We start from the raw sequence: 24,275 nt of genomic DNA, 5'->3' as shown, positions 1-24,275 counted from the left end.
TCAGGCTTTCTCAAAAAGGTGACACTACCAGTTTGTCTTCTGACCTCCACATGCATATGCCAATACAAACACACCATACACCTTCACACACACACACACACACACACACACACACTTAAATAGAAATACTGGAACCATCATGACCCCTTCTCTCTGGGCCATCAGTTGACCCTCCTGTCTTGTCATCTCTGAAATTTCTCTTCATGAGTTTCCCTCTCTCCAATACCACCATTGTTGTCCTAGTTCCTTATCTTTCACCCAAGATGAGTGGCATCCCTGTCTTAAACCTGCATTTTCCCACTGCCCACTCTGCTGCAGTTAATGTTATAAACCTTTGGCCGCTTTTGTATGGCCTATGGATCACTTTTCTTTTGGTAGCTTCCTAGTCTCTCTCTTCTGCTACCCTCTCCCTATTCAAATATAGGTACACAGAACTTCTGGTGACTTGCAGCTCCCCACAAACAGAACATGCTCATGCTCTCAGAACCTTGTCCATGTTGTTTCCTTTACAGAGAAGGTTCCTCCTCACTGGTCACTTGCTTCATCTTTTGGCCCATTGAAGATCCATAATGCATACCACCTCTGCTGTGATGCTTTGAGTTGGCACTTCCTTCTTTTTAACGCCCCCCCCCCCGACTCCATTATTCCATGTCCTCCACTTGAGCAAGAATGATTGGGGATGTTGTGACAATTCAGAAAATGTGGCTAAGTTGTGGACTCTTAGCCTGGGAAGCTTGAGTTATCATCCCTAGTTCTCATCCCAGTTTTTCTATTATTTTACCTTATGACCTTGGGTAATTATATATCCTTCCAACTTTGACTTCGTCTACAAGACAAGTACAGCATTACCTACTTCTACTTTATAGCGGTAAATGAGATATAGAGTATACCAGTGTTTGACATATTATATTATCCATTACCTAATCAGCTGGATGTGTTGGTACATGACTATAATTCCAGTGCCTGGGAAGCTAAAGTGGGATGGTAAATTCTAGGACAGCCTGGGCTATGCAGTCAGACTCTGCCCCAGTCCTCCACCCCCCAAATAAAAATATGAAAGCAATTAGTATTGGCTACTTTGATTTAGGGTTTTTAAAAAAATATTTTAGAGGAAAAAGAGAGAGAGCGAATTGGCATACCAGGGCCTCAGCCGCTGAAATTGAACTCCAGACGCTTTTGCCTCCTAGTGGATATGTGTGACCTTGCACTTGCCTCACCTTTGTCTGTCTGGCTTATGTGGGAACTTTAAAGTCGAACATAGGTCCTTAGGTTTCACAGGCAAGCACCTTAACTGCTAAGCCATCTTTCTAGCCGTTGATTTAGGCTTCGCTAGCACAGTAGTGGACATGTCAGGCATTTAGCTTTATCTTCATGGTAGTTTTAATGACCTGCATGTATCATATGGTACTTTGCAGTTATTTAAAAATTGTCTTATTCCCTTTACTGGACTGTATAATATTGTAGTTAGAGTGACTGTACTAGAATGTTGTATGTATCCTTAAGCTTTGAATTATTCAGGTATTATACTGTATTGGTTTATATTATTTTGTTTCAGTAAAGCAAACTTCCACATCAAATGTTCATACTGAGACTTAGCTGTTGATGTACTTTGGGTCCAATAGGGTAAGCACTATGGCTGGGTGGTCCAATTTATTGGGTGACTAGTAGAATTAAAGAATAAATTGTTTGGAGAACAGGAAGGGCATTTTATATCAAAGCAGTTTATATAAATCAAACTTAGATATGGTATTTCTTTTCCTTGACTTCTTCTGCTTTTATATATGTATATATAATCAGTGTAAAAATTTGTATGTGTGTATAATATGTATATAGAAAGGAATAATACATATATAAATACAACATTTTTATATTGTAGGTGCCATTTTTATTGTATATGATACAAAGATACAAATGCAGGTTCTGAAAATGGGTATATTTAGAGCTATACTGAAAATGCCAGTTCTTGAAACTTACTGGTTAGTAATGTGATTTCTCTGGATGGGTTGGTCCCCCTGTTTTAGTCCTAATATTTTTTTCAGAAAGCTGATTTTAAACAATAGGTCTTAACCTCTTTTCTTACTAATATCACATGCTTTTAATGGTCTTGCTCAGTAGATTCATAAAGATATGAAGAATATTTTCATGTAAGTTTGACAGCATTTTCAATTTTGTAACAACTTTGCATCCTATATTGATTTATATATTATTCAGTACTTGTATAACTGTTATTTATGACATTTTTTTCTTCTCAAAGCTATTAAACAACATATGCAACTTACTTAATCCTTCATATGGTGATGCATTATCCTGTGGTTAGCAAGTGCTGATTTCCTAATTTTGGCTGAAAGGCTAACCAATGAACTATTTGTGCAGATAAATTTCATCTTAAACTAAGTAACATTTGTGTCTTAACCCATGCCCTACACATGCGTGCATACCCCATACTAAATACAAACACCACATATAACACACACACACACACACACACACACACACACACACACACACACACACAGTGTGTACCAAGAAGACAGCAAAGAGAATATATTAGTGTTGGAGGCTGTGGTGGGGCTTCATCTTTTGGTGCCAACATTTGTACCTGACATGTGAGTGTAGACGGGATTGCATTGAAAGAATATACCAAGACCAACCTACAATTTCACTTCCTGAGAAAATGAAAAGAATTAAATTAGAAGTTAGGACCCCACGCAGGGACTTTTATCCTTAAGTTACTTAAGTGTTGATGGTTTATGAGGGCCTCTAGGCTACGAACAGTCCAATCAAGGTTGAGGCTGACCCTGCATTGGGGCTATTATGTGACACCACACATAGTGGTACAAGGGATTAGCCACTGTTCCTGGAGTAGAGGTCAGGTCAGTGTATAAACTGTTTCTATGGGAAACTATAAGAAAGGGTTTTCTTTCTCAGGACTACCCATAACTCCCTTTCCTACTTCTCTTACCATGTTACACGTAAATTTGTGTCACCCACACTCAGAGAGGAGTGTTAAGAGTATTAAGGGTAGAACTTAACGGGAGTGAGAAACCCCATCCTATTTAGGGGAAAATCAACTCTATGTTAAAGAATGAGCAAAGAATCTCAATATCAATATTCTCAAGGCACTGAATATGGTGTTCAAGTGGCAAAGAAAGAACAAAAACTTATTTCAAAAATTATGTTTTCTCTAAAAGACAAATTATTTTCATCTCATGCTTTGTATTTTCTTCTGGTTAAAGGGAAATGTAATAAGACAAAATAGAGTGATAAGGGTAATAGCAAGGTAAAATTGAGAAAATCTTCCGAAATGCAGAGGAAAAAAGAATCATTAAAGGAACAAGATAATGAAAGTTTGGACAGCTGGGATGCTGTCATGCAGCCATTTATAACGCAATTTTCTGAATTACATAAAGACCTAGATCTGAAAGTTGAGTACTCTATCAAATTCTTTTAAAAGACCAGTAATTTGACATATCCTTGTAAATTTTATGTTAAGTTTGAAAGTAGTAAATGCAATGATCAAACACCCTGATAGAGAAATTGTTTACACTCTCAAAGGAGAAATTGCAATATTAAATGTCAGAAGGCAATGAAGCAATGTGTGTAACTTTTGAGGGGAAAATGCTTGTGACCCATAAATTCTATATTCATGCAATGTATTATTCACTAGTGAAAGCAGTTGATAATGACCTCAGTTACAAACTTATAAACATGCCAGTGGCATGCTTTTCCTGGGTGGCTGCTTGAAGAGATATTTTAGAAATAAATATAACAAATAGTTCATCTACAAAGGAACATGCAATAAGGAATTATGAAATATAAAATAAAGATGAAAACAATGTAAACCTTTTAATTATTTATTGAAAGATAAAATGCATGTTAACTATATATTGAAAGATAAGAGAATGGACCCCAAATGGAACTTAAGGACAAAAAAGAAAAACATGACAAAAAAACAGGAAACCCATGTTCTATGGTTTCAGTCGGTTTTGAGTTATGAAATACTTGGGCTTATATTTAAAATAATACTATAATTGTTAAAGTTTATTATTCAAGAGAAACCAATCTTGAGTTTGTTTCATTTTTCTTTATATATCTTTATGATATATATACTGCTCTTCCTTTAACTCTGCTATAAAAGTATTCATACTTTGTGTTTTTTAAAGCTGTTTTAAGAACTGAAGTGCAGTGTAACACATGCCTGTAATCTCCACAGTTGGGAGGCTTAGACAGGAGGACCTAGAGTTCAAGGCCAGTCTAGGATCTAGGATATATGGCAAGCCTTGTCTTAAAAAAAATTAGGAAAAAATATGAAGCTGACATGGTGGCATACACCTTTATACCCAGCATTTGGGAGGCTGAGATAGCAAAATCATCATAAATGGGAGGCCCAAGGCTACAGAGTAGTTTCAAGGACAGCCTGTGCTAGAATGAGACTGCTTTGAAAACAAAAACCAGTATTATTAATGAAAGAAATAAAATTTTAAAAATCCAGCAGAATATTAACATCTCATATTACTCAATGTTGAGAGACTTGTGGCATATAAATTGTTAGCTAAACATGGATATAAACTCCTTTTTATAATAAGAGAAACAAGCTAGGTAAAAATAATCAAACCTCTTATAGCTATATGAGTAGTACCATCAACAGTGGGTTGTAGGGACTAGACATGGGACACATTTTCGTGTTCCTCTCTACTATCACATATTGTAAAGCACTAGGTATTAGTTTTCACAGAAGGGAAAGTAACTTTATGAAAAAATATGAATGCAACAGTTAAAACTACAGGCAAAAGTAACTATATAGATTTAGACATGAGAGAAAGCAAGTAAGATACATCACAGTGCAAAGAAAAAAGTACATTTAAAAACCAAATACCAATCAATAAAAAGGAGAGATTTGAGTAATAATAAGCAATCTACAAATTGACTGTTTAAAACCAACAGAACCTATGTCTAACTTGTTTGCTCATGAAAACAAAAATACAGGAAATACTATATTGAAATCACAACCGTAGGAGAAGTAAAACACACAGCTTATGTTACTTTTTCAGTGGAATGAATACTGTAGTTATAACAAAATTGCCTAAGGAATTGGAATTGGTCAATAACTATAAAAATACTAGAGAAAACTGCCCAAAGATCCACTGTAAACACTGAAGTGATTGCCTGTAACAGATGAGCTATTGTTTTCTTCCTGTTCTTCTCACTGGGAGTCCTAATGGTTCTACAATAAGCAAATAGACATTTTCAAGTTAGAGATGAATCCAGACAAATTGCAAAAACAAAATCTATCTCCTACGACAAAGTAGTACTTTGCTCCCTATGAACTTTAAATATAGAGATTAGCTAGCTGCCTTTCTGGTTTTATTTCCTTTTTAAATTTTAAGTGCAGCAAAATGTTGGTGAGCCATGAAAGGACTATAAGGAGTCTGTTAGATCTGGTGATTCCAAACTACTTAACAGCCTAGGAATCACCAATTGTTATTATGGATCTCATACCTCCAGAATAGGAGAGCACATGCCATATAGAGAGATGCATGCTACATGATAATTCTTTAAGGTTCAACAGAGTATCTGCCACTTAAGCAGAAAACTACTCACAAAATGCCTTAAATCTCACACATTTGGCATGTAAAGGTGTTTTTATATTTTTGTTGGTAACATGCATAGGTTAAGTGTTCCTTACCACTTATTCATGGACTACCTAATTGAAGCTTGTGATATTTGATTTAAGCCACTTAGGACTATACTGTTCATTCCCACTCCCATTCTTAAAGAAATAGAAGTTCAACTATGGGGAAGTGTTCTCCTGAATATTAGCATTGCAGAACAGAGTACATGCACATGTTATAAAAACGTGGGGAGAAAAACACATTAGAAAAGGTATTTTTCCTGTAGGATGATCATTTAGAAACACATGACATTCTATTCGTGTGTAGATCTTGTTGGATGTAGACTTCTAAATGTACACATTGTGGTGCCAGGGATGGAACCTGGCCTTTCAAGTGCTAGGTAGGTAAGTGATCTACTACTGAGCCTCACACCCGAGGTTCAAAATGTAATTTGACGTTCAAATTTGTCTTTTACATTCCTAAAGTATCACTTTGGTAGGCAGTTAGGATGACATTTTTCTTTCATAGAACTTACCAAGAAAGTTAAGTGACAAAACGTATTAAAATGTGACAAGTAGAGAGATGCACAGAATATAGCAAGTGCATTGTAACCATGAGTGTGTGACTGAGATGGCACTTCCCATGCTGGTGGTTCTAAAGAGCTCCAGCTTGACTTGCACATCATCATCTTACTCTTAAGTTGTTGAGAAATATCTCTCTGTGCCTAATCATGGCTGGTGCATATTTATCAAAGGACTTTGAGATCCCAAAATTCAAAACAAACACATGAAAAGAATGTTATACAACACAGTAGTTTCCTAATATATGCCCACACCACCAGTTTTTAAAATATTTTAAAGGCTCAAGGACCCCATAGGTTAAGGAATAATTTTAACAATGTACATAAACCAAACACATCAACATGAACACATGAACATGGAATGTGCTACAACACAGTAATTTCCTAATATATGCCCACAACACCAGTTTTTAAAGTATCCTAAAGGTCCTAAAGGAATACTTTGAACAAGGTACATAAAACTGGGAAAAGCTGCTTACTTCAATGTTTCAAGCTTTTGTCTCAAAAAATACAATAAAATTATGCCTTCTCATTCTTCTGTTTTCCAACTAAAGGGAAAGAAACACTATAGCTTATTTACACTTAAACTTCTCAAAAGATTAAATTCTTTTTTGAGGGGCGGGGTGGTTACGAGGTAGGGTCTCCCTCTAGCCCAGGCTGACCTGGAATTCACTATGGAGCCTCAGGGTGGCCTCGAACTCACAGTGATCCTCCTACCTCTGCCTCCCGAGTGCTGGGATTAAAGGCGTGCGCCACCACGCCCGGCAAGACTAAATTCTTATCAATGGGAAAATGTATAATACACCCTTGTTATTTATGGGAAGTGTGCACTGTCAATTTCCTGGTAAGGTTGGACTTTTGGCGTCTCACAGTGTATAGATGACTTTAAATCTTTGTCTTGTCTTTTGGAGGGGATGTAATTGTTTATTTTCTATTCTTCCTAATATCACCTTCCTTTCCACATATTATCATTAACATCCCAAGTGCTACTAAAGTCAGTTATTTATTCTTCTACCAAGTCAAGTAGGTTTTCCTTGCTGCATTGGCATTATCCTAACATTGGGGATTAACTAGTGAATGAGACTAACAACTCTGTAAACCAAAAACTAGTGGGGGTGGGGATCAACTATGAATATACAAGTATATGAACAACAGAATCTCAGCCATGGATAGTTGCTATGATGCGACTGAAATGGGATTTTGTTCTAGGTTGGTGGTCAAGGAGGATGTCTCTGTGGAGGTGACTTAAAATGAGACCTAATAGTGAAAAAGCCAACTATTTTTCTGTATTCAGACTACTGAGTACAAATGAAATTAGCTTAGATTTGAGACTCCTATCAGTGGTTAACACATAACACTAGTTGGCTCTTAATCCCTTCAATCACTTCCACAGCCTCCTTGGGATGTCCTGTTAACAAGCCAGTTATCTACAATGCTTTCCTTTTAGATAAAGCTTCAAGGAGTACAATCATTATATAATTCCTACAATATAAGTATTTTATGAAAAAATAACTGCACTTTAACCATTTTAACGACCATGACGTTTTTCCAACTGCTGTTTCCTTTACTGACTTTTTGGCTTGATGGGAAAACACGTTAATATCATGAAAGGCTTCTGGCAGTCCTTCTCCTGCACTCCATGATAACACCCAGAAGTAGCAGTCTTATAAAGAGGTTTCGATGGTGACATCTTATCCGAGTTTCTTCAGTCTTGATGGAATTCTGAACACATTCTTGATTGGGGACACAGATGGAGTTCACATTTGTTGTTTTGTCAGGCTGCTGGTCTCCTCACTGCCACCTGACTGTGACCCTCTTTGATTAAATATTGTAGATGCGCCTGGTGTTCTCACGTAAGGCAGTCAGGATGTGAGTAACAGGCTCATTTCTGACTTTGGCAATTTCCCTTATTGCATGCATGGCCATGCCTGGGTGAGAATACCGGCAAGCAGCCCTAGAAACACCCCGAGGCACAAAGTAAGGAGCATCACTTTCAACCAGCAGCCTTTCCAGTGGTATTTTCCTCACAGAGTCTTGGATCTTCCAAGAAGAGGTGTAAGTTACAAGTGCTGTGAAGCCTACATACATATTTGTAAAGTATTCCAGCATGGGTTGAATGACTTGGTAATCACTAGTAAAACAGTGCCTGTGGATCTTGTAGTCGTGGGGCACATACCTTTTCAAGATGGCCAGCAGATCTTTGTCAGCATTTCGGCAGTGAATCACCACTGGCTTCTGGAGAGACACTGCCAGCTGTAGCTGCCTCTCAAATACCCTCATCTGCTTTGGAATTGGTGTGTGGCACTTGTAAGAATAATCTAACCCCATCTCCCCAAAGGCTATAGTCTTAGGGTGCCTTAAGGCATGCAAGATGCGTCTTTCCTGATCATCTGTGTAGTAACATGCAAAATGAGGGTGACAACCAAATGCCCCCCAAATCATGTCATCTTTCAAATGCTCTTCCCAATTGTTGTATTCTAGGGTACGAGGATCACAGTAATCAGTAATGCAGCCCTCAAACTCATTAGGGAAGGTGTGGGAATAAACTTGCCTGAATGTGCTAAAGTTTCCTTTGAAGGATAGCTTGGCATACAGCATGTCCAAGTGACAGTGGGTATCAGTGAAACCTTCTGTTATGGTTAGCTCTTCTGTAAGTCTGGAGGGTAAAGTTACATGAGGATGTCTATATTCTTCACCCATTCTGGGGATATGCATGTCAGTCTCTTCAGAGCTCACCGAGTAGTAGGAATAACCTTTGGGGAACTCAGATGTAAATGTCCCCCCCAAGGCTGCTCTGGAGGTCTCGCTGCTGTCAGGGGAGCTGGCATGGTCATTGTCATGGACTGGAAACTCTGCAGCAACTGTGGGGCCCAGTGAAAATAGTTCCTCCTCAGGCACATCAGGCCAGTCACTTTCTGAAGAGGTGGTGACCTCAATCATCTTTTCAGGCTTTTCAATTACTGAGCTTATGTTATCCTCATCTTGCAAGTTTAAGGATTGATAGTTTCTCTCATGAATGACTGTCCTCTGGTCAGCAAGTGGCTCCTTATCAAATCCACTCATCTTTGAGCATGACCCTTCCTGAGTAGTAAAGGAGACAATGCTGGATGGATATTGACTTGCCTTCCATCCGGAGTTAGCCTTTGGGCGCACCTCTCTGATCTTCGGACACACCTCTCTGATCTTTGGACGTACAACTCTAGGCTCTGGACAGGCTTCACGTTTTGCATGCTCCCCTTCTGCCTTAGGAGCAGCTGTTTCAGGTTCAGGAGCCTCTGGTCTGAGCGCTGGAGGTTCCCTTCCAGGCTCAGGAGCCTCTGCCCCGGACTTAGGGGGCGCCCTTTCAGGTTGTGGAGCAGCTCCAGGTCTACGGTGCCCCACTCCAGGGTTTACCATAGCCTGAGAATGTTTTTTCCTATCCTCAGGAAGCTCCGTGCCAGGATTTTCTCCAGCATTAGGGTGCTCAGCCCCAGCCTCAGGAGGTTCCATGCCAGGCCATCCTCGAGCCTTAGGACCCTTACCAGAGGTTGTAGGCATAGCAGGGGCTCTAGGTTTACCAAGCTCTATGCTGCTTACTTTTGATCTAGTGACAGCCTCACTCTTTCTGTTAGACATTGAGTTTCCTAGGACTCCCGCCATAGCTCGCTGGTAAATCCGACAGGAGCCCTGGTTGTCTCTTAGTCTCTGGAACTTCTTTTCCTCGGCATTATTTGGTTCCTTAGCTTGAGCTGCAGATTCACAGTTGGGGGAACCATCTTTGAAACTAAGGCTGTCGGTGTCCTTTTGAGAAGCCATTTTTTCTTAACTGGCTGGCAGAGTGCACGGTTGATGCCAAAGATTAAGAAAACCAGTGTACTCAGGCGGTTTTGGGGGCAGCTCTACCCACCGTCAAGCTGGAAGGGGAAACACAAAAGGACACAGAGGTGTAAGCCACAGGAAGGCTACGTACAACCCAGAAGTCCCCTTAAGGCCGCCTTGCCCATCCCTCCAACCACTTCAGCAAGTCGAGTGTGGTGAAGCTGTGTTTTCTAGGCGAGCCTACCTTAGAACTGCTCCGGCAGCGGGCCTGGAGCCCAGGGCTCCCACGCTGGCGCCAATGACTTCCAGTCAGACCCAGGCGGCTCTCTGACTCCCGGTGGGAATCTGACGTCTCAGATGTCTGACGTCTCCTTTTCTGACGACCGTCTTCAGCGTTCCGGGGTTGTCAAAGACTTTCCACTGTCCTTTCCAAATGTTGTGGAAAAGTCAGACACCCGAACTCACCAGCGGTTTGGCTTAGCTTCCGACCTCTACCACACGCCGCCGTCCAAAATGGCGGGAACTATTTCTGTGGGTTGAAGCAGGCACCGCCCCAAAGGGCAGAAACTATTTCCTATTGGTTGAGGCAGGCACCGCCCACAAGGGCGGAAACTATTTCCTGCTTTCGGAAGTGCCGCCCCTTTCCTGAAGAAAAGTAGTTCCAGGCATCCAAAATGTTACGTTGGATATGGCCTGTTCGGCTCCCGCGTTCTGAGATGTAAAAACCCAGGAAAGGAGTACAAAATGCGTCCGGAATGATACATAGCATCTGGCTACTGGCTCAGAGGCCCTCAATCCCCAAGCGTGAAGGGAATGCACAGCCCGGTAAGTCTTTCCATGAACCGCCCCGCCCCGCACGTCTTTCCATGTACCGCCCCGCCCGTCTTTCCATGTACCGCACCGCCCCGCCCGTCTTTCCGTGTACCGCACCGCCCGCCCGTCTTTCCATGTACCGCACCGCCCGCCCGTCTTTCCATGTACTGCCCCGCCCTGCCCGTCTTTCCGTGTACCGCACCGCCCGCCGGTCTTTCCATGTACCACACCGCCCCGTAAGTCTTTCCATGTACCGCACCGCCCCGCCCGTCTTTCCATGTACCACACCGCCCGCCGGTCTTTCCATGTACCGCACCGCCCGCCCGTCTTTCCATGTACCGCACCGCCCCGCCCGTCTTTCCATGTACCGCACCACCCCGCACGTCGTTCCATGTACCGCCCCGCACGTCGTTCCATGTACCGCACCGCCCTGCCCGTCTTTCCATGTACCGCCCCGCCCCGCCCCGCCCGTCTTTCCATGTACCGCACCGCCCCGCACGTCTTTCCATGTACCGCACCGCCCGTACGTCTTTCCATGTACCGCACGGCCCCGTACGTCTTTCCATGTATCGCACCGCCCCGTATGTCTTTCCGTGTACCGCACCGCCCGCCGGTCTTTCCATGTACCGCACCGCCCCGCTCGTCTTTCCATGTACCGCACCGCCCCGCACGTCTTTCCATGTACCCCACCGCCCCGCCCGTCTTTCCATGTACCGCACCTCCCCGCCGGTCTTTCCATGTACCACACCTCCCCGCCCGTCTTTCCATGTACCGCACCGCCCCGCACGTCTTTCCATGTACCGCATCGCCCGTAAGTCTTTTCATGTACCACACCGCCCCGCACGTCGTTCCATGTACCGCACCGCCCCGCACGTCTTTCCATGTACCGCACCGCCCCCTACGTCTTTCCATGTACCGCATCGCCCGTAAGTCTTTTCATGTACCACACCTCCCCGCCCGTCTTTCCATGTACTGCACCGCCCCGTAAGTCTTTTCATGTACTATGACCAGACAGGAAGCAACCCCGCCCAGTGGGACACAACCTTCAGTCCACCCCTTTCTCCTCCAGCAACCTCCCTTGCTGCTGCCTTTGCCTCTGAGTGGATCGTCCTAGCTGCGCTTCCAAGTGGGCTGCTACCATTTTACGTGTGCGTGTTCCTTGTTGCTCCCCTTCTCTTTTAAAAGAGCGTATTTGTGGGATGTTTTCATACTTGTGGTTTTAAAAGCATAGTTTAAGTGTACATACTTATAAAATGTAATTGCTGTATGTCACCAGTTTGAGTTCTGCGTTTTCACTTCACATTATTGCATATCTTAAATAGGTTTATTTCTGTATGGTTTTCCAAACCATACTAGTGAGTTGAAAATAATCTAGACAATGTGTAGGTGCCATAATTCACCAAACTTCCTTTTTTAAAATTTCAGGTCCTTCATTCTACTCTCTACATAGTTACTATACCCACAGATTACTTATATAAATATGTGTATAATTTTTCTTCTAGTTAGGGTCTTCCTCTGGCCCAGCCTGACCCGAAACTCATCCTGTACTCTCAGGCTGGCCTCAAAGTCACAGTAATTCTCCTCTGACTCCTGAGTGCTAGAATTACAGGTATGTGTGTATGTAGTATCTATAATGTATGTGTGTGTGTATGTGTGTGTAGCATGCACCTGTATGCAGATGTAACCAAACCTTGTGTTTGGTTGTGGAGCCCACACCTCCTCCTTGACTTATCTGCTTCTTTCTTTGAGAAGCAGTCTCTTACTATTTCAAAAATAAATCAAGCCCTGGTACGCCCTAAACATGCTTGCCTGCAAAGCACTTTTGACTGCTGCACCATCTCTCCATCCCTAATAATGATTAAAACATTAAGAACATCTTTGCAATAGGTAAGTTTTTCATATTTTAGTTTGTTTCTTTGGGCTTTGTGCTCAAAAACTGACTTCCTGAGAGGTAGGAATTTCTAAATGGTTCCTTATGGTACCACATTGCCTCAAAAGAATGACAGTAATTAAACGAGTGCAGTTATCCTAGTGGAGGTTGATGCTTCAGGAGAGCATGAGTCCAGGAGTCAATGGCTAGCCTGGAAACCATATTAAGAATCTCTCTGAGTTGAACAGCCCCTTTAATATGTAAAACATACATTAATATACATGATACCTCACTGTAATCTGAATGTGCATTTGTAATTTCTTAGAGTGAATATTGTGTTGACTGTCTTGAATTTGTTTCTTCTCTTGTTTCTCTTTTACAATATTTAAATTTATTTTAAAATCTTTTAAATGTTGCTATTTTTCTTCTTAGGTTTTTTCTTTTAATCTTGGGGTACCCTATTGTGTCCTATCTGGTGCAGTTTACCTATCCTGTCCCCTCTGCCACCTCCTACCAATACTGCTTGTTACCCTGCCTCCTGCCTGTCCTGTTCTTTAGGTTGATCCTCCTCCTCTTACAATAAGCCTAATAATCCACATGGCATTTACTTTGATTCACAGTTTATTGTAGGTGAGGATATACATCCAGCTTTATCAAGTGTGTGTTTTGAATGTGCTGATATGTGGTTCCTCTTTGATTATGTGTTAAATTCTTGTATTCAGAAGAATCTATTTTCTATCAGCTAGTATGCCTCTTGTTAATATGGTGGTATATGCTTTTAATAATGGAAACAGTAAGGTACAAAGTCTGGGAGAGTTATATCTACATATCCCTTAATTTTTACTATTATCATCAATAGCCTGACTGGTTTATTTTATCAAATTTACTTAAGATTATTTTAAAGTCCTTCACAATACCGATAAAATATCTACTTGAAACTTTTTATTCTGCTTATCTAAAATACACTTCCTTTTTGGTGAAGTTCTTCCACATCATCTGGTAAATATTTTGAGTTTTATATGGGCCACAGTTTTACTGTATTTTATTTTAAATATTTTTATTTATTTATGAGGGAGAGGGAAAGAGGCAGATAGAGAGAATAGGTATGCCAGGGCCTCTAGCCACTGCAAATGAACTCCGGTCACATGCCCCTCTTGATACACCTGGCTTTACCAGGGTACTAGGGAAGCAAACTTAAGTCATTTGGCTGTTGCCAGCAAGTGCCATAACTGGTAAGACATCTATCCAGTCCCTGGACCACAGTTTTACTTAAAACTTTTTGTTCTATAACTTTTCTATTGTGAACAAACCCTATTGCATTTTCCAACTAGAATATTTTTAATTTCGTTATGGTTATAGTGAAGTATTTTATTTTTAGATTTTTAGCATTTTTAATTTCCTTTAACGATGGTTTATTTCTTTCTTCCTAATAATTTCTTTTCATCTTTTTTTTACAAGTTTTTTTCCAGAACTTCTAAAAACAGTATTAAATAACTATGCTGATTGTGGTATTATTGTTTTGTTGTTGATGATGGTAGAAACATCATTTAATTAAATAGAAGGCTGGCTCCTTGGGCTGTTGGTTATAAAGCAGCTACTTTGTAATCTTGTTAAGGAATTACCCTTGTATTTTAAAACATATGTAGTGGGAAATTGATAGGAGCTCAGTTCATATTTGCACATAATTTCTAATTTGGAACTGTCTCTGTATTCAGAAGTATCTGGGTAACATGGGGCAATAAGTAATATCTTTGTCTTCCTCATTACAGAATGCATGGGTGAGACTTTGTGCGTGTGCATATGTGTGTTTGTGTGCAGATGTCTGTGCCCCATGCACATGTGTGCAGAGGCCAGAAGAAAATGTTGGGTGTTCTTCTCTTATTGCTTATCTGTGTATTTCTTTCCTTGAGTTGAGGTCTCTCCCTCAACCTGGAACTGCTGTCCATCAGCAAACCCCAGCAATCCTTTTCTTTCTTTCCCCTAGCTGACTAGGCTTACAGATGTGTTTGGTCATACTGAATTGCTTTCTAAAATATATTATTAGCTGGGCATGGGAGGGCATGCCTTTAATCCCAGAAGTTGGGAGGCAGAGTTAAGAGGGTCACCATGAGTGTGAGGCCAACCTGAGATTACATAGTTAATTCCAGGTCAGCCTGGATGAGAGTGAGGCCCTAACTCGAAAACCCAAAAAAAGTTATTTACTAATTTGAGAGAGACAGAGGATGGTGTACCATGGCCTCTTACCATTGCAAATGAACTCCACTTGCATATGCCACTTTGTGTAGGTTCTGAGGCTTCAAACATAGGCTGTCAGGATTTGCAAGCAAGTGCCTTTAACAGCAGAGTCATCTTTCCTGCCTACAACTTTAAAAAAAATATTTATTTTCAAAAAAAATATTTATTTTCAGGTTCACAGTTACATTTTTGTAAATTTTCGTTTTTAATTTTTAGGAAAAAGAATCCATTGGAAGATAAGTGTGGGCTGGGCAATGACTAGAGCACTGCCAGAAGCTTTCTTGTTGTTTTATAAATTTTCATTTCTGACAGTATTTGATTTACGTTCCTTTTCTGGATTCTCTGAGAGACCAAATTCCATTGCGGTTTTAGGTCCTTTATCCTCATAAGATCGCTTGTAATGTTTTTCTGCTTTTTTTTCCCCTGCATGCTACATTTTTCTCTTCCTTTTTTGTATATTCATCTTTACATTTCTGTCCATGTCTTGTCCAACTTGCTCTGTATCTTTAATGTTGGAATTTGGTAGCACTAAATTTTCCATTTTAAAAATTTATTGGCAGTTTTTATACATGTTCATTGATAGTATCTTTTGATCATAATCCCCTCCCTGCCCCCCCAACTATCCATCTTCTGTTTTTATATCTTATGTTTTCCTCCATTGTCCATGATGAAATGTTGATGGATCCAGTATTGTGCAGTCAATGACCACTGCAGTAAGGTGATGAATGCCAAGGTTTCTTCATGTCTGGAAGATAGTATTTCAAAACACTCCTCTCCATTCTCTGGCTTTTACATTCATTCTAACCCCCTCCCCCTTTGGCAATGTTACTTGAGTCTTGGAGGACATGATAGGAATGTCTCATTCCGTGTGCTTAGCACTCACTCAGTGGTCACTTCTCAGCACTTAGATGACTTTAGAGTCTTCCCAGTAATCGCATCCACCCTCTAAATAAAGCTTCTCCTAGTAAATGGAGAGCAGCACTCACCTGTGTAGCCCTGTATTGTCAAGGGACCAGAACGTGCATAACCAGTCTAGCCTGCTTCTGGATATAGGCATGCTCAGCCTAGAATCATGACTTTCTTTTTTATTCTTTAGGTCCACTCAGTATATTTTTTCTTTTTAGATTTATCATTTGATAGATATTTCACTGATTACATACATGATAATTGTTGTCTACTGATCTATGCTAGATGAGTCATTTACAAATATATATACCAGTAGGATTCAACACATAGGGATGGGTAAGAGCTAGGCATATTTTCTTTACAGTTTCCTGCCTTATTGCAAAAGTAAAAAGGCTCATCTTGAATGCTGCCCCTGTTGAAAGCTCTGAACTCCTGCTCATTGTTCTGCCAGGCAGACTCACAATCCTTACTTCACTTTTATTGAGACATAATTCACTTGACAAAAGACTATTTTAAAGTGTCCAGCACAATTTAGTGTGTAATGTTTTATAATTGAGATAAAATTTGGGTAACAAATGTTATTCATTAACTATTTTAAACTGGGCAACTCAATGACATTTAATACATTCACGATATCTCTAATTCTAAAGTATTTTCAGCACCGTAGAAGGAAAACTCCTATACCCCTTCAGTGTCTCAGTGTCACTGTACCTGAAATTGTCAACACAACTATAAAAATGTTGTAGGACTGAGGTTGATTCAGTGAGTTCCCCAAAAAGCCACTGAATATGGACCATGTTGAAATGAAGCCAAAGGTGCGGTTTTGAAGAAGATGGATCCATGTGAATACCAGGTTCTTAGAGCCTGTTGCTATAAGTGCACTGTTTACTTGTTAGTAGTAACTACAATAGAAGATTGACCTCAAGACCTTGTACATGATAGAAGTGGTCTGTCACTTGAGTTGTATGCATCCTTGATCCTCTTTTTAATGTTGTTTTGAGATAGGACCTTTACAAGTTGCCCAAAATGGCCTAAACTTGTAACCTTCCTGCCTTAGTCTCCACCTGAGTAGCTGGGAACATAGGTAAGTGCCACCATGCCTGACCAATAGTGGGGACTGATTGCATGCATTTTGAATACAATCATTTCACTAAAACTCATTTCTTATCTCATTTATAGTAATTAACAAATCTTATGTTAATTAGGCATTATGTTAACTACTTTTAATGAGTGAGCTTCTGATAAAAATTTGATAAAGTCAAATATATATTCTTATTTTTAAGTTTTTTAAAGTTTATTTTTATTTATTTATCTTCAGAGAGAGAAAGGGAGAGAGAGAAATAGAGAATGGGCACACTAGGGTCTTCAGCCTCTGCAAACAAACTCCAGGTGCATGCACCACCTTGTACATCTGGCTTATATGAGTCTTGGAGAATCATACCTGGGACCGCTAGCTTTGTAGGCAAGTGCCTTCACTGTTAAGCCATCTCCCCAGCCCTCCAATGTATATTCTTAATTAGAATGGCCACCTCTGAAATGTACAGGTTGATATGCATGTTGTCTATGTTGAATATCCCTGGTGTTACATCATATGCACAGTTAACTTTGTAACATCAGTTATAAAAAACTGAGCAAAAGTAAGAGACAAAAGGAGTATTTAAATGGAACTCTCAATGAGTCTATGTTCAGGTCAAGCTTAAAATCACAATATAAAAAACCATTCCCACCATTGATCTCATGTTCTCTGTGTGAGAAGGTCATCTTTTGACAGTGATTTCAAAGGTTAAAGATACATACTCTTTGTAGTACAAGGTACCCCTCACACACACCCAAAAAAATATTACATCTCATATTCCAAGAGAGGCACTCAGTAAACTGCTTCAACATGGGGGAAATTAAGATTTGTTTTTCTTGCTGAGAAACAGAATCTTAAAAAGTAGTTAAAGAAGTTCTTCCAAAATATTTTTTACCATCTCTGATTTTTACAGTGACCACTTTAGAATCCTTGCTAGTCCTCCCCACGCCTGCACAGGATGTCTAGGTCAAGCATTGAGCTAGGCTATTTGAGCTTCCTAGAGAAGTATTTGGATCTCCATGCTTTGTAAGACCCTCAGATCTGTATTTTTGTATTGCCTCTAGGCAAACAATTAACTAAGACCAAGAATTAGGATAATTTTATCCATGAACCTAGGTAGATTTATGTTAATTTTTATAGAAACAAAATAAAACATAACCTTGTTCATCATCTAAGAAGTATGTTGTGCCTCTAACATATATTTTGAAACCCACTATGAAATGCTGAAGACAGGCAATACTTTACTTCATGGTAGAGCTGAAAGGTGAGTTGATTGCTTAAATATAATTTCCTTATTCCAACCAGATGGGGATCAAAGCAAAGTAATATTTATATCCTGTAATCTAGATTGTATATCCATTCTCTTTGCTAATGTGTGTGTGTATGTATGTATGTATTTATGTGTCTGTATGTGTGTGTATATATATTTATATAAATATACATATATATATATATGCATGTATACACACATGTATACATATATAATGTTGTGGGGATCTTTCCATATATCTTTACACTAGCACAAATTGTACAGCTTTATTGATTTTAAGTTTGCTGATTTTTTTTTTTTGTAATTTCCAACAGGTATTATGTTTTGATGCCTATTTGGAAGATGAACTACCTGATAAAAGGGAAGAAGACTATAGAATAAGATATTATAAAATCTATTTCTACATTGAAGATGGCACCATTCAAGTAGATGAACCAGAAGTGTACAATAGCGGACTGCTTCCCGGTATCTATTTAAAGCTGCATGTGGCTCTTCTGCGACTAATTTTTGCCTTTATTTTTTTAATTGTGTGCATGCATGTGTGTACATGTCTTTGTTTGTATGAGAATGCCATGGCCTGTGGATGGAAGTCAGCAGACAACGTTCGAGTTTGTTGTCACTTCATTTGAGGTATGCCTCTCTCTCTCTCTCTGGATCCTTGCAGTGCTGTTGTTGTTTCCTGCTTGAGCTTCTGGGAAATTTTCCTGTCTCTGCTTCCCATCTTGCTGTTATCATGCTGATATTACAGAAACCCTCTACAGTTTCTGGTTTCTTTACCTGTGGCCTGGAAGGGATCAAACTTAGACACTCAGGCTTGAGTGGTTAGTGCTTTGTCCACTGAGCCATCCTCCTTAGTCCTAAGGTCTACCTTTATATGTTGTCTTTCTTTTGCTCTCTAGAATGCTTCATACTTAAACTTAGGAATCTTGACTTATGTAAATGGTGAGTATAAACATAGCCTATAGTTATTCATAGTGTCTTACCAGATTTCTAACCTTTACAACTAAATATTAGCCATTTCTGTCCTCCCTTTATAGTGTTGCTCTAGTGTGAGCAAACTCTCTTACATCTTTTACTTTGTCTTCAAACACTTTTGTCTCATTGCTATCACTTCACAACATCTTTGGGAGAAAAAACTTTTCCTCTCTGCTTCTATGTTGTTATTTCTTTTTTCCCCATAAATGTACTGCCATTTGTTTCATCCTACTGCTTCTCATTCTTATATTATTCACTCTGTTTATGGTTAGTATCAAAACTTTAATGGTACCTGTGTTAGTCAGTTTTATCATTGCTGTGATAGAAACAACTTACGAAAGATTATTTTTCTTACAGTTTTCAGTCCAGCATTGTGGAGGTGGGGTGTATCAGAGTAGCTGACATCATGATGAACAGGAAGCATAAAGATCAGTAACATTTAGGGATCAGGGCAAGAAACAGCCCCCAGTGATATGCCCCCAGTGGCCTACTTCCTCCAATCATGACCCTCTGTCTACCATACTGCTATCTCCAAAATAGTCTATTCAAGTTTTAAATCAATAAATGGATCAATCATCCATTACATTAAAGCCTAGATTAATCTATTCATTAACTTGGAGCCCTCATGATCTAATCTTTGTAGAAATGCAGACACACCAAAAATTTGTTTTACTAATTTTCTAGATGTTTCTCCATCTACTAGACAAAATTAACCATCATAATATCTCAAAAGAGTCCTTTGTTAGTTCATACATGCCAGTCCCTCCCCTCTACTTCAGCCATAGAGAAGAGTTAACTCTGCTATATGACCAACAGAGAAGTTAATGGTAGCTGCATTGTTAAAATATGGGAAAAGTGACTGATGGAGGTAACTGATTGTTTCACTTGTGCTGTAGGCCTATTCCTTGGCATGAAGTTGAATTCAGGTGCCTTCAGGGGACAGAAACCATGATAGTGAAAGGACTGACAACTTGTCATGTGTAATATCAAGCAATGTAAAAATATATTTGTAATAGGAAGACTCAAATGTGCTTTGTAAATGTCTTTGGCTGAGTATATTATGGAAGGTGACCTTATTTTTGGAGGGGATGTAAAGGTCAGAATTCATGTCCATAAGGAGAAATTTCTAGCTCTGAGGTGTATAATACTTGGCCCAGAGTAAGTATTCAACAAACACTTAGCAATGGGGACTAGCTCCAAATTCTTCATCTTAAACATCAGACACAATGAAGCCATTCCATTAAAAAAAATACTTGCCCTTTAAAAATAAAAGTCCTTGATCTTATAAGCATCTGTCTTTTTCAGTGTGAATGTTTACTTTGTGCCATTGTGTCTTTTTGGTTTTATAGCTCATGGTTAAAAGACCTTGGACTATGGGGATATTTCAATAGCATTGGGGTTGAAAAATAAAACTATTGGCATTTGTAAAGATTGGATTGAATGTACTGAATTTTATATCATAGATGGTCATCAGTTCATGTTGGCCAGGGCAGAATGTGGTGGTTGAAATTAGATGTCCCCATCAAGTTCCTGTGTTTTGAATGCTTGCTAACCAACTGATAGCAAATTGTGAGGAGGAGCCTTGCTAGAGCAGGTGTGTTTTTTGTGGCAGGCTTTGGGTCAGAGCTTGGCTCACTCTTCCACTTCTATTATCCACCTAATGTTGGCAAGTAAGTGATGTCCAGCCTCTGCTGTGCCATCTTTACCTTGCCATCATGGAGCTTCACTTTGAGACTGTAAGCCAACATAAATCCATTCCTTCCATCAGCCACTTTTGGTCAGGTGCTTTATCCTAGCAATGAGAAGGTAACTACAGCAATCAATTTCCTAGTATTTTAGTATATAAACTTAGTAGACACATGGGGGCCATCACATTTTTATATTAATTCACTTAAGAAATAATTCATTTCAAACCTGACCTTGTTTACCATAGGTGTGCAATGTTAAATGAAGTAAACATACTTAAAATTATAAGAAAGAAAAAACATTGGAGTCTTATATCTGGGAGGTCCATTCCCAAAAAATACCTTGAATTAAGTGTTAATAAGCAAAATATAAGGCAAATCCAAACTGAATGTCATAAAAAATACATTAAGCATAAATAGATCTGTGGCAACTTTGATCTTCACCACAGGGAAATGTTAGAAACTTAAAGCTTGCATAGTAGGGATCTTAAAAAGAAAGAGAGATGTCATATAAGACGAAAACAAGCTGGAAAGCAAGCACCTGATGTGTGCATGTGTGTCCCATTCTGTTTTGCGGAAACAAATTATTAAGAAAATAATCACCTGAAAATTTAAAGGGAAGATATGGTGATTTTGTTGTTTTTATCAACTTGTAGTATTTTTTCTACCTTAATGACTTTCACTGTCATTAAATGTGGGCCAAAAACATGGCATCTTGCCCATTTCTTTGATATTCCAGAACAAACTCCTGCTGATAGAGGTTCTGCATTTATATTAGAAGACTATGCACAAATACATCCCAAAGATATTATAGTCCCCAGATGATATGATTTAGAGATTCTAGGGGGATATGATAAAACACTATTATGTGCAACTATATATTTCAAATGGTCTACACTGGTTTTTTGATTATGTTAAAAAAACATTCCAAGGTAAGGTCTCAATCCAGCCCAGGCTGACCTGAAATTCACTATGTAGTCTCAGGGTGGCCTCAAACTCACAGTGATCTTCCTACCTCTGCCTCCCCAGTGCTGGGATTAAAGGCATGTATCACCATTTCTGGCAATGTTATATTTCCCATTAGTGAAATTTGCTCGTTTATTGTTAGTCCGGCCTTCTTTTTCCAAACCATTGATGGTCAAGTCTTCTTTTCATTCCTGGAAGAGAATTTCTGTGATGTCTTAAGAAGCATGTAGTGAGAAAAATGTGGGTACTGAGATAAAGAAGCTATGTGGAAGACTGATATGCAAGATGGGTAGGGAGGGCCAGAAGTGTTCTGGTGCTGGCCCTGTGGTAGAGTTTGTGGCCATTTCTGGAGATGTGCCTTACAATGGTGACAGGCTGTTGTTTTTAAAGAATTGCTCCATTTTCAGTTTATCTTGTTTTCTTAGTAGCTGGCAGGTCTTACCCATTTCTGTTCTAGCTCGCCTATGGCTCTTCCAGCTTTCCTTCACTTAATTTCTGGATGATGTCTGGTAAGATAGAGCTCAGTGAAAACTATGGGAAAAAATGGTACTTAGTTGGAGTCTGAAATAATAAGTTCAAAATCATCTTCAGACATTTTGGGAGGCATGGCCTTAGGCAGGGCACCTAGGCACTCTTAGATTTAGTTTTCTCATATATAAACTGAGCATTCATGTTTCACATATTGCCTATCTCAGGAAGTATTGAGGATTAAATGAGGAAGTATAAATACATGACTATTCTAGGGCTATAGTGATCATTGTGTTTATAAGGATTTAAAAGCCTTGCTGGGGAAATGGGTAATTGGTAAGAGAACCTTCAGTACAAACATGAGGACCCAAGTTCAATCCATAGCCTTACATAAAATGCCCTCTTCAAGCAAGGTGTGGTGGCACGTGCCTTTAATTTCAGTATTTAGGAGGCAGAGGCAGGTGTATTGCAGTGAGTTTGAGGCCAACCTGAGATTACTTAGTGAATTCCAGGTCAGCAGGGGCTACAGTGAGACCCTACCTTGTGAAATTGAAGAAAATCTCTTTTCATGTGTACACACACACACACACACACACACACACACACCCCACTCAAAAATATTTTAAAAAGAATTAAAAATTAAACCCCTGTAGTATACTTCTTCATTCCTAGAAATTGATAGGATTACACTTCAGAGTCTTCCTGAACAAAAACTGTAACCTGCTTATTTGAATTATTATAATGAAGTACAAATATAAATACTGGTGGGATTTTTCAAGAAGCTTCAGACTGCTGAGTAAGTATTTTATATTTAAAAATCTTTCACAATGTAAGTATTTCAAGGAGATAGTAACGATTCCTGAAAATACCAGAAATGCCCATCCTTTTATAGATGCTTAAATATGCAGCTTTTTCTAAATGTCTAATCTTGAATGACTAAATAATTTGCATAGTGTTTTCAGTGGCATGAATTAAAGGCTAATTGAAGTATAATTTTTGCAGTAAATTATATTGTTTTTAATGTAGTACATTTAACATGTTCTAGGCCTAATTTTATAGGTTCTAATTTTATAGTTTTATTGTTTGAACTTAATATACCAAGTAATTAAAAATTGCTACAAAGAAAAGAAGATAAAATTATTTTACTTACTTCCCTCTCAACAAATTGAAAAGATAAGTGGATTAATGGAACAGAGCCCAGCATAGTTCCTGGCACATAAAGATATTCATTAAATGTTCCTTAATAAACAAAGAATGAGTAATTTTGAGGCATTTCTGGACTTTGGGAAAAGGCACTAATCTCAGTACTATGTACAGTAAAGAAAAGATAAATTGACATCTTTATTCTACATACAGAAGTTATATAAGTCAGTTGTTACTGACTTCTTAGCAGCTGAGGTCGCTCTGCTTCCTTTCTCTCTAGTCTTTTGAGTGGGTTCTCTGGCCTACACTTGTTACAGGTGTTGAGAGACAATTCTCCATGGGGATCTTATATTTGTGCACATTTTACAGGCAGAGGCACTGACTGTTTTGTTGTATGCTGGCTTCTTGAGGGAATCTACATATACAAATAGCCTTAGAAAGACAATGATAGTTTTGCCCTTGAGTACAAAGTGCAGGTTTGCTTATATTATTGAAAGATAGAGGCAGTTTCTACCTACAGCACAGAGGGCAGACATGTTTACTATCCAGTCTAATAAGGCTACATGCTGCTCACTGGAGAAGGTTTAGGTTCCCTAAAATCAGGGTTCCTCTCTTCTCATCCTACCTGTGTATAACCACGTTATCAGGACCTTCTTGGGGAACTGGGGCTTAGGAAAATGGTGCGCAAATTGAAGATTCTCTTTGCTGATGTTACTTCGATACCTTTGTCTCTAACCAGTAGGGAAGGGGCATCACAGGTTGGACATGAAAAATATGATGAAATTAGAACACTGAGGTCCAGAGTGCTAGCCAAAATTAAAGTCTGTGATAATCCTCATTTAGTGAGAGTAGTTTGTCAAGATAGGTAGTGGCTACAGA

At 39.4% G+C, this 24,275-nt stretch overlaps 1 protein-coding gene across 1 annotated transcript in view; it reads left to right on the top strand.

The window, feature by feature from the left end:
• The window catches only part of Efhc2 (EF-hand domain containing 2), a 195,930-nt gene that overhangs the window by 52,896 nt on the left and 118,759 nt on the right, over positions 1-24,275 (top strand). Inside the window, exon 3 of the mRNA XM_045140027.1 lies at positions 18,474-18,624. Within this exon, the coding sequence (XP_044995962.1) occupies positions 18,474-18,624 (151 nt within the window). The remainder of the gene's footprint in view (positions 1-18,473; positions 18,625-24,275) is intronic.

This window comes from Jaculus jaculus, chromosome X (genome assembly GCF_020740685.1).
Source record: "Jaculus jaculus isolate mJacJac1 chromosome X, mJacJac1.mat.Y.cur, whole genome shotgun sequence".
NCBI classification, from domain to species: domain Eukaryota; kingdom Metazoa; phylum Chordata; class Mammalia; order Rodentia; family Dipodidae; genus Jaculus; species Jaculus jaculus.
This window is presented reverse-complemented; position numbering and strand designations above follow the sequence as displayed.